At 39.9% G+C, this 14947-nt stretch overlaps 1 protein-coding gene across 1 annotated transcript in view; it reads right to left on the reverse strand.

Annotated features, from left to right (window-relative positions):
• RIT1 (Ras like without CAAX 1) overlaps positions 1-14947 on the reverse strand; it is a gene marked incomplete in the record, with an annotated part of 544284 nt that overhangs the window by 108194 nt on the left and 421143 nt on the right. The window contains 1 exon segment of the mRNA XM_044080155.1: positions 917-990. Within this exon segment, the coding sequence (XP_043936090.1) occupies positions 917-990 (74 nt within the window).

Here is a 14947-nt window from a genome sequence, read left to right on the forward strand (position 1 = left end):
GCCACCAACCTTTTCTCAAAGACTTTATTCTCATTGTGGGAGTGATTAATATGCTCAGGGAACACTGACTGCTAGGATACCTTGCCTGACTCCATATGTGAAAAGAAATATAGTTCACTTATTGCATCTACAGCTCAATGTCTTTTCTGCTGTTTTCTCCCCTGGATACACTAGTATCAAGTAAAAGTAACAAATTATTTTTGTAATTCTTTTTATTGTCCACACTTACCGATCACGAGCATCCTCTCAATTTATCCATTTATTTCCCCTATCACAGACATTCGGCTAGTGGTGAGGATGACAGCCAGCTGAAGAAGATGATGTCATTCTGGCAGGTCAGGGATTTTGGTCCCTAACTCCTCCCTTGGTAGCATGATGTACAGCTGGATGGGAGCCTTCTTCATTCCCAGCCCACACCGACGTGCATGTTTCCTCACATGCTTTGAATCTACCTACAGCACTTGCTGGTTTGTGCGACTAAGCATTCACCTGAGCCCATGATTTTGCTGCTACACCCAGCAATCATCTGGTATCAGTGCTGTACTGAGACCAGACACATTACCCGGCCAAGGATAAGACAAAGCATTATCTCTTTATTCCCCCTTCCCCAGCTAGCTTCACCAGTGCCCAGATTTTTAATCAATACATGGTTGGTTGTGACACAGCCAGGATTTTATTCCCCTATACTGAATGTCTCGCAGTCAAGTACAAAATAATCACTCTCCTTTATCTCTGCCTTTTACTTCCAGCGAACCATTCCACTCTACCCTCAAATAGCAGGGAAGGCTGAAAAAAGGAAGTTCTACCACGATATTCCTGTTTAGAGTCAAACACGAAATCCATAACCCACATCAGTCTGTCTGCAAATTGTAACTCCCTATATTCATACTTGCTCATCATCAAGCCTTCGACTTACCTGTCCTGCTGTATCCAGAATATCCAAATTGGCAGGCTCATCGTCAATTCGGATCTGTACCTTGTACGCATCCTCTACAGAGGAGAAATTCAAACAAGCCATTAGGTCACTAATGAAGCAATGTCAAGTGAATATAACAGGAAAAATGGTGGTGCACACACACAGACATGTATACACATTAACACACAAGGATAATGCATGCATATATGTGTGTGTCTATGTGTTAGATTTTGTGTGTGTGTGTGTGTGTGTGTGTGTGTGTGTGTGTGTGTGTGTGTGTGCGTGCGTGTGTATGGGTGTGTGACTGCTCGTGTGTATTTGTGTGTGTGTGTGTGTGTGTGTGTGTATTTGTGTGTGTGTGTGTGTATGTAAAATAGAACATTAACTTCAGAGGTGATTATTCTTGGTTAGGAGGAAGAGTGCGGGAATTCACAGGGGTGTTAAAACAAAGAAAAGAAAATACCTACCTGCTGCCATCTAATGGTTAGGTCTTACCTACCTTGCCAAACAGCTATACATAACACTCCATGTCAGTAATATACATGTATGTGAATCCCTTTTCCAGAAATGGAAGAGGACATTCTACTACACATAACCTGTGCACAAAGATGTTAAGAATGTACTCTCTCTCTATTTTCTATTTTATTCCAGTGATTCATTTCATTCACTGTTTTTTTAATTGAGCATATTAGCAAACTTGCACATTTGATGGCTGCAAACCGCAATTCTGTCATGACCTTTATATCATGTCAGAAAAAAAACAGATGTAGTTTGGTAATGTACAGTGGAAGCCTTTTCTAGAAACAAATGTATATCTCTGTTTTCAGACAGTGTACAGCAATGTTAATAATAACTTCAAAATGACAAAGTTGGAAAAACAGCATACTTATTTAAGTTTACTACAAAGATATCAGAACTGTCTTGGTATCTCAGATAATCCTGTTATTTATGGCTGAGTTATAGCTGGATCTAACAGCAACAACCAAGGGCTAGCAGTGGACTCATTTAATGGTGCTGACTAGAAAGGGACAAAATGAAGTGCCTCAGAGGAATAGCTGAAGAAAAGGCAATGAATGATGCATGTTTCATACTACTCATTGCAGAGATTAGATGCATGACATGGTTCACCTGGCCAAGTGAAAAGGGGCATGAAGACAGGGTATCATTACAGTGAAATGAGAGGCTGCAGCAATGGATAATGTAAAGGGTAAAAACATGTATAAATGAATAAAATGTCCTCTACTGGACCTCAACCATGATCTGCCAATCCACTGCAGCAGGTTTCCAATGATAAATATGCTGCAGCATTTCCAGCCATAATTTTCAGAATAAGTCATCTATAATGTGTACGAGGACCTAGTGACCCAAGTATGAACAGCGTTCAAACTCACAGATGGTTTCCCAGTGGGAGTGCATGTGTGTGCCTGGTTTATACTTTGAGCCCACTGCTGTTCAAACTGGCAATGGACCACATTAGCAAACAGATCAGAGGAGACAGATTAATAAAGCTGCTGCATGCAATGTGGCATTACAAGCAGACTTTGAACAGGAACTTCAGTAAATGATAGGGGGATAAAATGGAAACCTGAAAGTACATGAGATAAAACTGAATACAAACAAGACAGCTGTCATGGCAGCAAATTGGAGAAATCAGAAGAAGATGAACATTGAGATAGAAGGGAAAATAGTGGAATGGATTAACAGCTTAAAAGGGAGGAGTGGTTGAGGAGAAGGCAAGTGTGAATGAGAAGGTCAAAGCTAGAATCAGTAGGTCTACAGCCAACTGGCACAGTGTGTCAGGGGTAGTATGTGGCAGAAGAATGCCAAAGAATCTAAAAAGTAATGTAAACAAAGCAGTAATACTTTTGTATGGTAAGGAAGCCTGAGCAGTGAAGGCAGAGCAGCTGAGGAAGTGAAAGGTGATGGAGATGAAGTGCCTGAGATGGTTGGTAGGATAGACGTTGTGGGACAAATGAAAAAAAAGTAGCTCCAATTGCAGAAAAGGTCAAAGAGAACAGATTACTCTGGTTCAAGCACATATGCAAGAAAGCAGATGATTTGGTGAAAAAAGATTTGAGAGAGGCAGTAAGAAGGCAAGAGGAAAGAAGGACATCTAGCAAAGAGATGAATGAATTGTGTGAGAGAAGACCAACAACAGCCAGTTGTGACTGCTGAAGAAGGGAGAAGAGTGCTCTGAATCAAGACAGGCTGCAACCTTTGGCATCACATCCAGATCTCATTTAGAAAATGGGAAAAGGGGGGTTGTTGTTGACGATGATGATAAATAACTACAGCTGCTGTGGCTGTGACTAATCCAGCCAGAAAACTGGACCAGGCTGGGGCCAAAAATAGGGCAATTTTGTAGGGAGGATCAACAGAAAGTGAACTAATGCTGTTATTATTTTTTCTTTTTACCTTTTTACATGAGTGAGCTACAAGCATAGTGTATTTATTTAGTTTGTTTGCAGGAGTAGTACACTGATCATAATAGACCATTTGCAGGCACAGCCTGGGTGAAGAAATTAAAAAAATAAATAAAACAGAACAAGTTCACAGAGTAATCTTTGAAAGTAGGTAATTCCATAGACAAAACAAAATGTTAATATTTTTAACAGAGTAGAAAAACAATTGTGAATTTTAGTATTAAAATATGAGGGGGAAGCAGCAGTTGAGAACAGAGGGTCAAAGCAGACGTGATGCAGGTGAGAAGGGATTTAGGTGATGTGTCCATTAGAAAAACACCTGCAGCCAGAATTTTGGTGCAGGTGCCTTTTGAGTTTTGCTCTGAATGGGGGGAAATAGGAGACTTCTTTATGATGAGTGGGGAGGAACTGCCAGAGTTTGGGTACAAGAATGGAGAAGGAATATTTGGCATGGAGAAGGTATGTTTGGAGTATTTGGAGTAAGGACGCTAATTGGGAGAGGTTGCGGAGGTTGTAGGGAGTGGTTTTATTATGGAATTTGGCTGAAAGAAGTGAGAAGGCACCTAGTCAAAGTAGTTTGAAAAGAAAAGACCTTAGGAGTAACTCAGCTCTGTAGGAGATTGGCAGTCATTTGGCCTTGCAGATGAAGATGTACTGGTGATCCTAGGGGTGTAAGCTGGGGGGGGGGATTGGAAAAGAACCATCAGATATTGATTTTAATGGTCTGTAGAGTAGATTAGTTTGTTTTAGAGCTGTGGCTATGATGAGAAGCCTGTACTCAAGTTGAGCAAGGAGGACTCCTTTACCTACTGCAGCTCTAGCTAGTCTGGAGAAAAAGACTTACTGAGACTCAGAAGATATGCATAAGGCAACTGTGGGAATCAAACCTATGACTATACACGGAAGCTCACAGCCTTATTCCTCTCTGTTGTACTGCCAGACTACAAAGATGTAATGCACAGTGTCTATTCTAAAGATGGACACAATATACTGAATGACTTTATCAGTAGGGTTGGCATCACCGCACTTAATAAATATAATTTAATACAGTACAACAGGATTGTACCTAGAGTGAGTGTATATGTTTGTGAACTGTCTTTAGGAGCAAGTTCTCAGCATGGTCATCTAGGGTGTAAGAACTTTTTTTTATTTATTTTCCTGAAATGGTATTCATAAAGCCAGTGCATGTCACACGGACAAGCTAGTGGCATACCTATTTCCCATGTAAATCTGGCTTCCTTCCAATTTCCCTTGCTTACTGTGTGACTATGGGCAAACAATACTTGGGTCCAGTGTGCTTATCCAGTTAAACTGATACAATAAAAAATCCAATACAACAGGATAGGGGAAATAAGGGGATAATTCTCTACTCTAACGAAATACCTGTTCCAGCTTTGAAAGAATCAAGCTTTCATAGCAAAGATAAAGATCATAATGGAAGAGCATAAGGTTTAACCTGGCTTTATCTGGAGGTAAGAAATAAATAAGTCTGGTGTGCAAGGTCTCTGTATTCCTTTATTTGTTTTTGAAGGTACTCATCTGCAAGTTGTCCAAGCATAGCTACACCTGGATATTTTATGATCAGGAAATTTATACCACTGTTTTTCAAGTGTATAAACACATGGCAGGAAGTCAAAGTAATGCCTTTAACTTGTATAAAACCTCACATGCATGCAGTAAAAGAACTACAACTGAGCCAGGCAACTTAACATAATAAAATTGTATCTTAGAGTATCACAAGGTTCAAGAATATGATATGTCTGTACAGATGTAACATACTGTGTTTATGACTGGCTCTCTGATGATCACATGATTATGTGCATGAGAAACAGATGCCAAGAAATTAAAACTTCCAGGGGGAAGCTTAAGAGATTCATCTCTTGACACCCATTTTGCAACACATAATTATGGTTATGATACAGACCAAGTCATAATCTTTTGTAAAACATGGTGAACTTTAGTTCTCCCCAAAAACAGGCTGTATGGCAGTATGAGGTTTTTAATTATTGGTTGAACAACATTTTGCTTTCCTTCTCACTGTTATTCATGTGATAGTGTAAATTATATTACTACTTTTAAAGCTGTTAACTGCTTCCTGATACAGATCCCTAGTTAATGTCACATGTATGATGACTCCATAGTTGCAAACTATATTGCATATTTTAAAGCGGTTAACTGATTCCTGAAACAATTCCCAAGTGAATGTCACCTGTATTATAACTCCAGCAGTGCAAATTATATTACAGCTTTTAAAGTTCCTTCTTGAAACAGTTCCCTGGTGAATGTCACATGTATGATGGATCCAGCAGTGCAAATTATATTACAGCTTTTAAAGCTAACTGCCTCCTGAAACAGTTCACTAGTGAATGTCACCTGCATGATGGGTCCAGCAGTGCAAATTATATCACAGCTTTTAACGCTGTTAAATGCTTCCTGAAACAGTTCCCTAGTGAATGTCACTTGTATGATGGCTCTAGCAGTGCAAATTATATTACAACTTTTAAAGCTGTTAACTAAGCTGTATTACATAGAAGCTTATGATTGGATCTTCAGTCATAATCAACTTATTATGTGTTTGAGATGTGGATGCCAAGAAATTCACTTTGAGAAAGAGGCTCAAAAGATGAATCTTGGTATCTGTTGAGAACACACAATTGAAGATCATCCAATCATAACTTGAGCATTATGTGCTACCCATACTACTAATTATTGACAAAAAAAAGAAAAGAAAAGTTAAAAACAGAAGGTGTAGGAACGTGAAGTTTTTCATGGGCTTTAAAAGACAGTAAAGCAGCACTGTCAAACAGCACAATAAAACAAAATTCTCCTCTGTAGACTTAATGACTTTAAAAGCAGTTAGCCACTTTGCATTGACACACTTTCTAAGTGTGGCACAGTGAAGTTCTAACAGTTTTTAAAAGCTGTTTTATCTTCTGTTGTGTTTCGTTGCCAACTGGCACTGTCTGCTGTTAGTTCACTGTTCAAGATCTAGTCTTAACAGCCCTTAGTTGTCCTTAACAAGGACAGGTCTTGCACTACAGAAAGGCTTAAAAAGTTTATTGTTTTCCAGACTTTTGAATATAATCACAGCTCTCCATGCACTGCATGTATTACTCATCCACTTGTCATTCGGAAACTTGAAAACTATAGTGAAAGTAGGGGTAGAACTCAGATTCATTATCACTAAGTCCCCCTAATGTCACCCGGCTAAAGAGTTGTGACACATTTTTTAAACTATCACCACTTTTGCAAATATAATGGCCAAAAGAGCAAAGGCATAGCTAGTCAGGAGCTCTGTCAGCTAAACAGAAAGTAGTGACAGGCAAAAGTAAGACTCCACAACCCATGGATACATTTGAAATGGCAAGGAAGTGCTAGAGATAACAGTCAAGGTGCAATCCAAATAATAGGTATTTGACAGTAAAAGGCTGTCACTAAGGGTGGTTAGAAGATGCGGGGTAGGACTAAATAAAGTACAAGTGGGGTCTCCAATGCTGGGATTCTGGAACACAGAATAAAATCACTAGAAAATAAAATGCTAGCTCTGCTATTGACTATGCACAGTTTAGAAATTATTCTCAAGCAAGGCTCACTTGCTCACTGTCTTAAGAGTTGCATCCAACTCATATGGTGACACCATGAACAATGGATGAAAGGGCAGCTACTTCCCTAGTAGAATTACATTTTTTTAAGTAAGACATCAAACTCCTAATCTGGCACAAAAAGGTATTCTGTTAACAAAACATCCAATGGTTAATAAGGATTACCTTAACCACAAACATAAATATACAACAAATAACCTACTGCAAGAGTCCTCATCAATCTGAATGGACAAAAAAGTACAGTTTTGTACCTACCATAAATGTAGATGTCCGAGTGTTGACACTGCTGCAGTCATTACACTTGGGTTATCCTGCCGTCTTAGTCTGGCGTCGGTTGCTGTCGCCTCCTCCCTAACATCAGTGTGACAAGGGTATACAAGATGCAGCCGACGCCATTTTCTTCAGTTTGTCTTGCCCCAGATGTCAGGTGCCCTCAAATAGGTAGGCAATTCAAATTGCTAGTAAACAATACCAAAGAAAAGCAAACAACCATTTTTAGTTACCAGCAAATACTCCCCATAGGTAATAAAGGGTAGATGCCCTAGGTAAGTACCAGATAGTAAGAGGGGAAGGAGGGAGGGTAACCTGGACTGCAGCAGTGTCAACACTCAAACATCTACATTTATGGTAGGTACAAAACTGTACTATGTTCATCGTGTTACACTGCTGCAGTCATTACAAGGGTGGAATCCCAAAGCTGAGGTAGGGAGGCTGGATCTATAAGGCATTAGGGGTGGCTATAAGGCCCTGCAGTACAGCAGTGGTGAAGCCAGCTCTGGATTTGGAGTATAAAGGCAAATGGTAATGTTTGGTGAAGGTATGCACAGAACTCCATGTTGCTGATTCCAAAATATCCTTGGTAGGTACTCCTCTGAGGTAGGCTGTTGAAGTGGCTGTTGCTCTGATGGAGTGAGATCTAATGCTGCTACGTACAGGTTTCCCATGGTGGGTATAGCAGAAACGTATACAGCGTCCTATCCATTTTGAAATAGCCTACTTTGAAATGGCTTTTCCCTGTGCTCCTGCAGCGTATGCTACCAATAATTGCTCAGATTTTCTGAAAGCTTTGGTTTTGTCCAAGTAGAAGCGTAACTGTCTGTGAATGTCCGAAGAATGTAATAGTCTCTCCCCTTTGTTCTGTGGTTTTGGATAAAAAGTTGGCAAGTGAATTGTTTGGTTTAGGGCCACACTTGATACCACCTTTGGCATAAATGTAGGGTTAGTTCTTAAAGACACCCTGTCCTGGTGGAAGATGAGGAAAGGTTCCACTGCCATTAGTGCCTGTAATTCTGAAACTCTTCATGCTGATGTTATTGCCAGTAGCAGAGCAGTTTTCCAAGAAATGTATTTTAATTCTGCTGTGTTAGCTGGCTCAAAAGGAGGTAAAGTTAATTTTTCCAAAACAAAGTTGAGGTCCCAAGTTGGTGTAGGTGCTCTACTGGGCGGTCTTAGTTTCTAGCCCCTCTGAGGTATTGTTTGAGCAAAGGATTAGAAAAAAATTGGTATACCCATGTTGTAATGAGCAGAGATAGCTGAGGCGTGGATCTTGATGGATGAAAAGGAGAGGCCCTTGTCCAGCATCTCAGTTAAGTATTGTAGTATCTGAGGAATGTTTGGGAAAAGAGGGTCAAGGCTGTGCGCTTCGTTCCAGGCACAGAATCTTTTCCATTTATCCGAGTATGCTTTCCTGATGCTAGGCCTTTCTGGCCTCCAGAATGACATCCATAACCGCTTTGTTGAGAGGCATTGCTTGCTTGACTAGGGAATTTTCCATGCAGCTAGGTTTAAGGTCTTTAGCTGGCTGTGAAGTATCTAATTGTTGTGCTGTGTCAGCAACTGTGGGATTTGAGGTAAAATCCAGGGTGGGTCTTGTGCTAAGTTCTTTAAGATTGGGTACCAGTGCTGGTGTGGCCAGTCTGGTGCAATCAGGATCATTTTTGGCTCTTCCTGCCTGGCTTTTATGAGTACCTTTGGAAGGAGAGGTAAAGGAGGGAAAGCGTATACTTGTAGTTTTTTCCAGCTGAATGAGAGGGCATCCACTTTCCATGCTTGTGGATGGTAGCACCTTGTGCAGAATTTCTGTAATTGGCTGTTCTTTGGGGAAGCAAACAGATCTATGTCCGGGCTCCACCATTTTTGTGTTATCATTCTGAATATTTGTGGGTTCAGTTCCCATTCGTGTGGGTCCATAATGTTTCTGCTTAGGTCATCTGACAGTGTGTTTTTCTCTCCTGGCAGGAATTGTGCTTGCAGATGAACTTGGTAGTTTAGAGCTGTGTTCCACAAGGTCAAGGCTTGTCTGCAGAGGGGGTAGGAGTGTGTGCCCCCTTGCTTGTTTATGTACCACATAACTGTGGTGTTGTCTGTCTTTAGTAGTAATTGTCCTGGATGTAGTAGGTCCTTGAAAGCTATAATAGCATTTTGTACAGCTAGCATCTCTTTTTGATTGATGTGGAGATGTCTTTGCTCTGTGGGCCACTTGCCCTGGATACATTTTCCTGCCATGTGTGCTCCCCAGGCGTAATCCGATGCATCTGTTGTCAGTGTCTGCCTGGCTGTGGGTTGAGTGAAAGGCTGTCCCTTGTTGAGGTGACAAGCTTGTGCCCACCATCAAAACTCCTGTTGTAGGCAAGGAATTAGTGGTATAACTGTTTCCAAACTTTGACAGTGTTGAGACCATACGCTCTTTAGGTACCATTGTAGTTTTCTCATATGCAGTCTGGCATATGGAATTAGTAGTATGCAAGATGCCATGTAGCCCAAGGCCTGCAGAATTTTTCTTGCAGGGATTTGGGTCTTTGTTGCCATTCATTGAAAATATTGAGTCAGTTGTCCTTGCTTGTTTGGCGTGAGATAAGCCATCTGGGCCATTGTGTTCAAGCTGGCACCCAGGAATTTTATCTGTCGTGAGGACACTAGTTTTGATTTATTTTTGTTTACTGTGTACCCCAGGCAACTTAATAACTTTTTTTCAATAAAAGGACGTCTCTGAGTCTTTTCTTGGATTCTGAGTAATCCTGACCTTCTCAATGGAAATGCTCCCTCATGGTATGTAAGGTCTCCCCAAAGGAGTAATCCTCAGGTGGAGATGCTGATGGAATTGATTCCTCAGCATCAGAATCCTCATAAGGGGGTAAAGAATAACCTAGGTCCAAGGAAGAGTCTGAGGAAATGGACACCTGGTCAGAAGATTCATAGTCTGCATCCTGTCTGGGCCTTTTATCAGGAGGGGGATGGGACCCCCTGATCAGGGTGATTAGGTCCTCGGCCATTTTTAGCATTTGTTTCTTAGACATGGAAGCCTGTCCTGGAGATAGTTGTGTCTGTTTCTTTGCTTTTAAGGGAGGCTTAGACTTAACAGAGGGTTTTAATGGTTAACTGGGTAGGTCTGAAAACACCCTCTGTAGCTGTGGATTGCTCAGCTACTTCGGTTCCCTCTGAAGGTTTAGGATCGGTAAGCTGAAGACCAAGTGCATCCATAGGCCCAGCCAGCTCCATGTGGGAGTCGGAGGTGTTCTGTGGTTCTGTAGAAGTGGTCATCAGGGGCTGCGTAGGTGCCTCGCTGAAAACCGGAGAACCGGCAACCGGCCTAGAAGAGGCCTCGTCATCAGTTTTGGGCCTCGGATGCCTGTCCTTGTCCTTTTTATGCATTGCGGTCGTTGGAATTTCCAACGGCATGGTGTAATTGAATTTTCTACCAAAATAATGTCGGGCAAAATCAAACCAACGTTTAATAGTGCGCTTGTTAAACCTAGCACAAAACCGACAACCAGTGACGTCGTGGTTAGGGCCTAGGCATGGAACACAATAGGAGTGGAAATCCTTATGAGGTATTTGCTTCCCACAAGAAATACAGTTATTAACTTTTACTGACATCGGTCTGAGGCAAGAAAAAGTTTCCCCAATGGGGTACTTAGCTCTTTTAGAAGACTTCAGTTCTGGATTCGGAAAGAAAATCTCAGGAGTCGGCCGACTGGCACTTGTGAACTGCTTCTGCTTTGGGCACCGCACGGCAAGAAAGACTGAAGAAAATGGCGTCAGCTACATCTTGTATACCCCTGTCGCACTGACGTCAGGGAGGAGGTGACAGCAACCGACGCCGGACCAAGTCTTTGGAACTCTGGCGAACTGCAGGACCGCCTGACGGCAGGATAACCCAAGTGTAATGACTGCAGCAGTGTAACACGATGAACATCACTGAAATCCCACAAGGGGTCAGTGAAAACTGTGGATCAGTAATGCTTAAGGCAGTTTTAACATGATGACTGTAATCCAGTCCTCGAATCAGTCTGCTTTAATGAATGCTAATATGCAAACCCTTAAAAAAAAGATGACATATACATGCCTTATGTATGTGTACATAAGTGATAGACTGCAGATGTGGAATGCATGGCCACTTAATAAATGCTGCAAAGTTAATGGAAAGGCAGTAGAAGAAGAAATATGTGACTAAGTATAGATGATTAACTATCTGATATATGCAAATGAATTACTATCCCATATAGTTAGTCCATGAATTAAATGTTTATATTAATATACTATGCAGATGAATTATTTACTAACAAATGTGCTAAATAGTCCACAAAGTCTTATTCACTTTTTATCTTAATGTAATTCTTTTCTTTTGCTTTCTTTCCATATTTATATTTTTTCACATAACAAAACTGACAGTAGATGCTATTCATGTTAAAAGGAGACAAGTGATAGCAACCATGTCAAACTGCTTCTTCAGGAAAAAGCAAAAGTTTACTTCTGAGACCATCACAACTGCAAACTTGACATTTACTCGAGTTGTAGTAGTTGCAGAATTTCTTAGGCAATGTGTGGTTAGAAGGCTGCACCACAAAAACAATGCATTGCTGTATATATCTGGTTTTGTTCCATCAGAGAACAGTATATAAAGGCAATGGGCTATATTAAAATAATCTTCTACAAAATCTGTTTCAATGATCTTTCCTACATCCACATTACAGGGTTTATAATTAAACATTCTGAAGTAGAAAAATATCAGTTATTAATCTGAGATTCACTTGGTAGGGGATTTGGTTGAGATTTTTTCCAGTATTTTAAGAAGATAGTTAATACTGATCCCAGACTGTTATGGATTATTTTCTTGTAGTGGTTTATTTTATCTGGATTCAACATTTTTTAATGTCATTTAGGAAACACTTACATGCCATTAAGTTTTAAGATGGTTTATATTAGTTCACCGCATTTTCCACAGTTTATCTGTTAGGATCAATGTTGATTATTTTTTATGACATCAAATGGAAGTACGCATATTTAATTTTATTTTTCTGTTCCTTAGAGTTACTGAGTGTATTTATTTAAGAAAGGTGATATTAAAAGCACATCAGCCATAATCTACTTAGTTGTAAACAGAAAAAAAAAAGATTGTTGTCATTAGGTCATACAGAGAATTAAGGCCATATATGAACACAACTATGACATAAAAAACAAAAATGAAAATAATTCAATATGTCACCCACTTAAAAAAGTTCATTTTGGAATTTTGGAACAGGTCATCCACAACCCACATGGAGATAAATGGAAGGTGAATTTGTCTGGCAACGTAGGCTATGTGCCACTTTCCCACACGATTAAATTAATACACCTCTATTACATCTGTTTTACAAAAGAAAGCTGGAAAGTTATAATTGGATTTTAAACCACCCCTCATTTGTATTCCTGTTTCTATTATACTTTTATTTATTTGCAGAACAAGTTCTGAGAGTTTTTAAGTGGTTATTTTTAGCAGACTTGAAGGAGTTTTAAGACAAATTAATTTTGTTACTATGTCTTTTAAAAATATGCTTGTATCAATTTAATTTATGCAATTTTCCAATGAAACAACTGCTTTACGTGGTATATACTGATGCTGTTCAACATTTTTTTTATTCTGATGAAGTCCCTCAGCGAGATGAAAGCACTCAATAAATTTATATTTTTAAATCATTGTTGAACTTCCATGGACACTATTCCATGTTTGGTTATTAGTTCATTTTACTCATTCCTCACGGTTTCACTTTTTGTAACCTTTTAATAAAATAATACTTCAATTCTCCTCTAAAATACTCACTTTATATCTTTAGACTATGTTCCCCTGTTTTTGGGCATCTTTACTCTTTTCAGACAGGATACCCATGTAAAACTCTGTAGATTTCCTTGAGGTACTTTAAAATTCACTCTCATTCCCTCTATACCCACCTTCTTTTCTCAAGATTATATAGATTCACCTCTTTGTGGTGCTGTGGTAGCGTTGTCGCCTCACAGCAAGACGCTGTCCAGTTCGATTCTCAGCTAGAGCATCTTCTGCGTGGAGACATGCATGAATGGGCATACCTTCGTTGAAGGTTGTGCGTCAGAGCTGGTAACTCGGCACGTAAAAATCAACTACCAATCATTAGTGGACCGGAATTCCGCTGTGGCGACCCCTAACCGAGAAAAGCTGAAAGACACAAACATATAGATTCACCTCTTTCAGTTGCTTCTTATGACTTGTGATGCAGAACATAACTACATAAATACTCACAAAACTCTAAATGGTAATTAGCTGTCAATAAAGAAAGGCAATAACTTCTTGTTTTCTGGTTGTGGTGTTTCTTTCCATGCAGTCTACAATTTTCCAACCTTCTTTGCTGGTTTCTCATCCTTCTTGCCAAAAGTTAAGTTATGTCATGTGACTATCCAAAGTCCATTTTCTCTGTCGTTGCTGCCATGTTCATCCACAAATGTTTAATGCTTTCCTGAGTTTCTGCTTCTCAGATTCATTTTTTGTACAGAACTTAAAAGTGGCATGCTTTAAACTATCCAGTCAGTTTTTACAGCTTTCTTATCATTTATATACCTTCGTGTTTATCAGCCTTATTGTATAAATGTTAGTGTTTAATAAGGATCATTTTACAACCTCATTCATTTACAAAGACACTGAGGAGGACCAATCCTCGTACTGACTCCCTTCATTATCTCCCACTGGTTGATATTCTAATGTAACTAGGTGTTTTGCCACCTTGTGCAATTCCCCGAACTGGCTCAAAGAAAAAAAAAAGGTCTTCTTTTCAAAGCTGAAGACCCCCCCACCCCCTAAAAAGTTATAAATGTAATAAGCAGCTTGTTGCAGTTAAACCAATACACAAACTGAACACTTTGGTATCATATCAGGGTTGGGAGGATGGCCTAATGGTTAAGGTGTTTGCCTTACAAACACAAGGTGCAGGGTTTGAGTCTCACAAAGGATTATTGGCTAGGCTTAAAATGGCTCCCAAGGGCAGTTAGCTTAGTGCTAATCTATGAATCTAATCTATATCCTTGTGGCTTCATAAAGCAATGCCAGCACTACATTCTCACACCCTCAGCACATGCACATCTCCCTCCTTAATTCATTGCACCCACAGCAGCCACTCCCTTCACCCTACCTTAGTTAAGACTCTGCTTTTTACTATAATGGTTTGGGTCACACTGTGGAGACAGTGTTTCACACATGTTGCCATCCTAGAGCCCACAATAAATCTACATAATTTGTTCAATAACTCCACATACTAAATTACAGACTTTCAGGTTGCAAAGGGTGCCAAAGTTTAAATCAACCCCCTCCCATCCATACACTTTATAGGCATTCAGATTGTGAGAAGTCTTCAACCATGGAACATAGAGTTCATAGAATCATCCAAGAAAGCTCTCAGGAATGGCAGAAGTATGTGATTATATATGTAAAACAATAGAAATGATGCAAACATAATGTCTGAAGTTGGGTTTCATGTAAGTGGATAATGGGCAGCAATAGAAGAAACAAAGAATAGGGCCTTGTCTTGAAGGACATCATGGCATCAGCTACAGTACAGGTAACACCAGGTCAGCCTGCTGAGAAAATCTTGCTTGGAAATACTGAGACACTTGGGTATCAATTAACAAAGTAAAACAAGGATCATGGATAAAAAAACCTGGGTATCTGGTAATACTGCATTCTAACAGTGTCATTATACCAGACAAGTGTTAACTCTATAAAG

The sequence above is a fragment of the Protopterus annectens genome, chromosome 8.part0 (genome assembly GCF_019279795.1).
Source record: "Protopterus annectens isolate FY-2018-M chromosome 8.part0, PAN1.0, whole genome shotgun sequence".
Classification (NCBI taxonomy): domain Eukaryota; kingdom Metazoa; phylum Chordata; order Ceratodontiformes; family Protopteridae; genus Protopterus; species Protopterus annectens.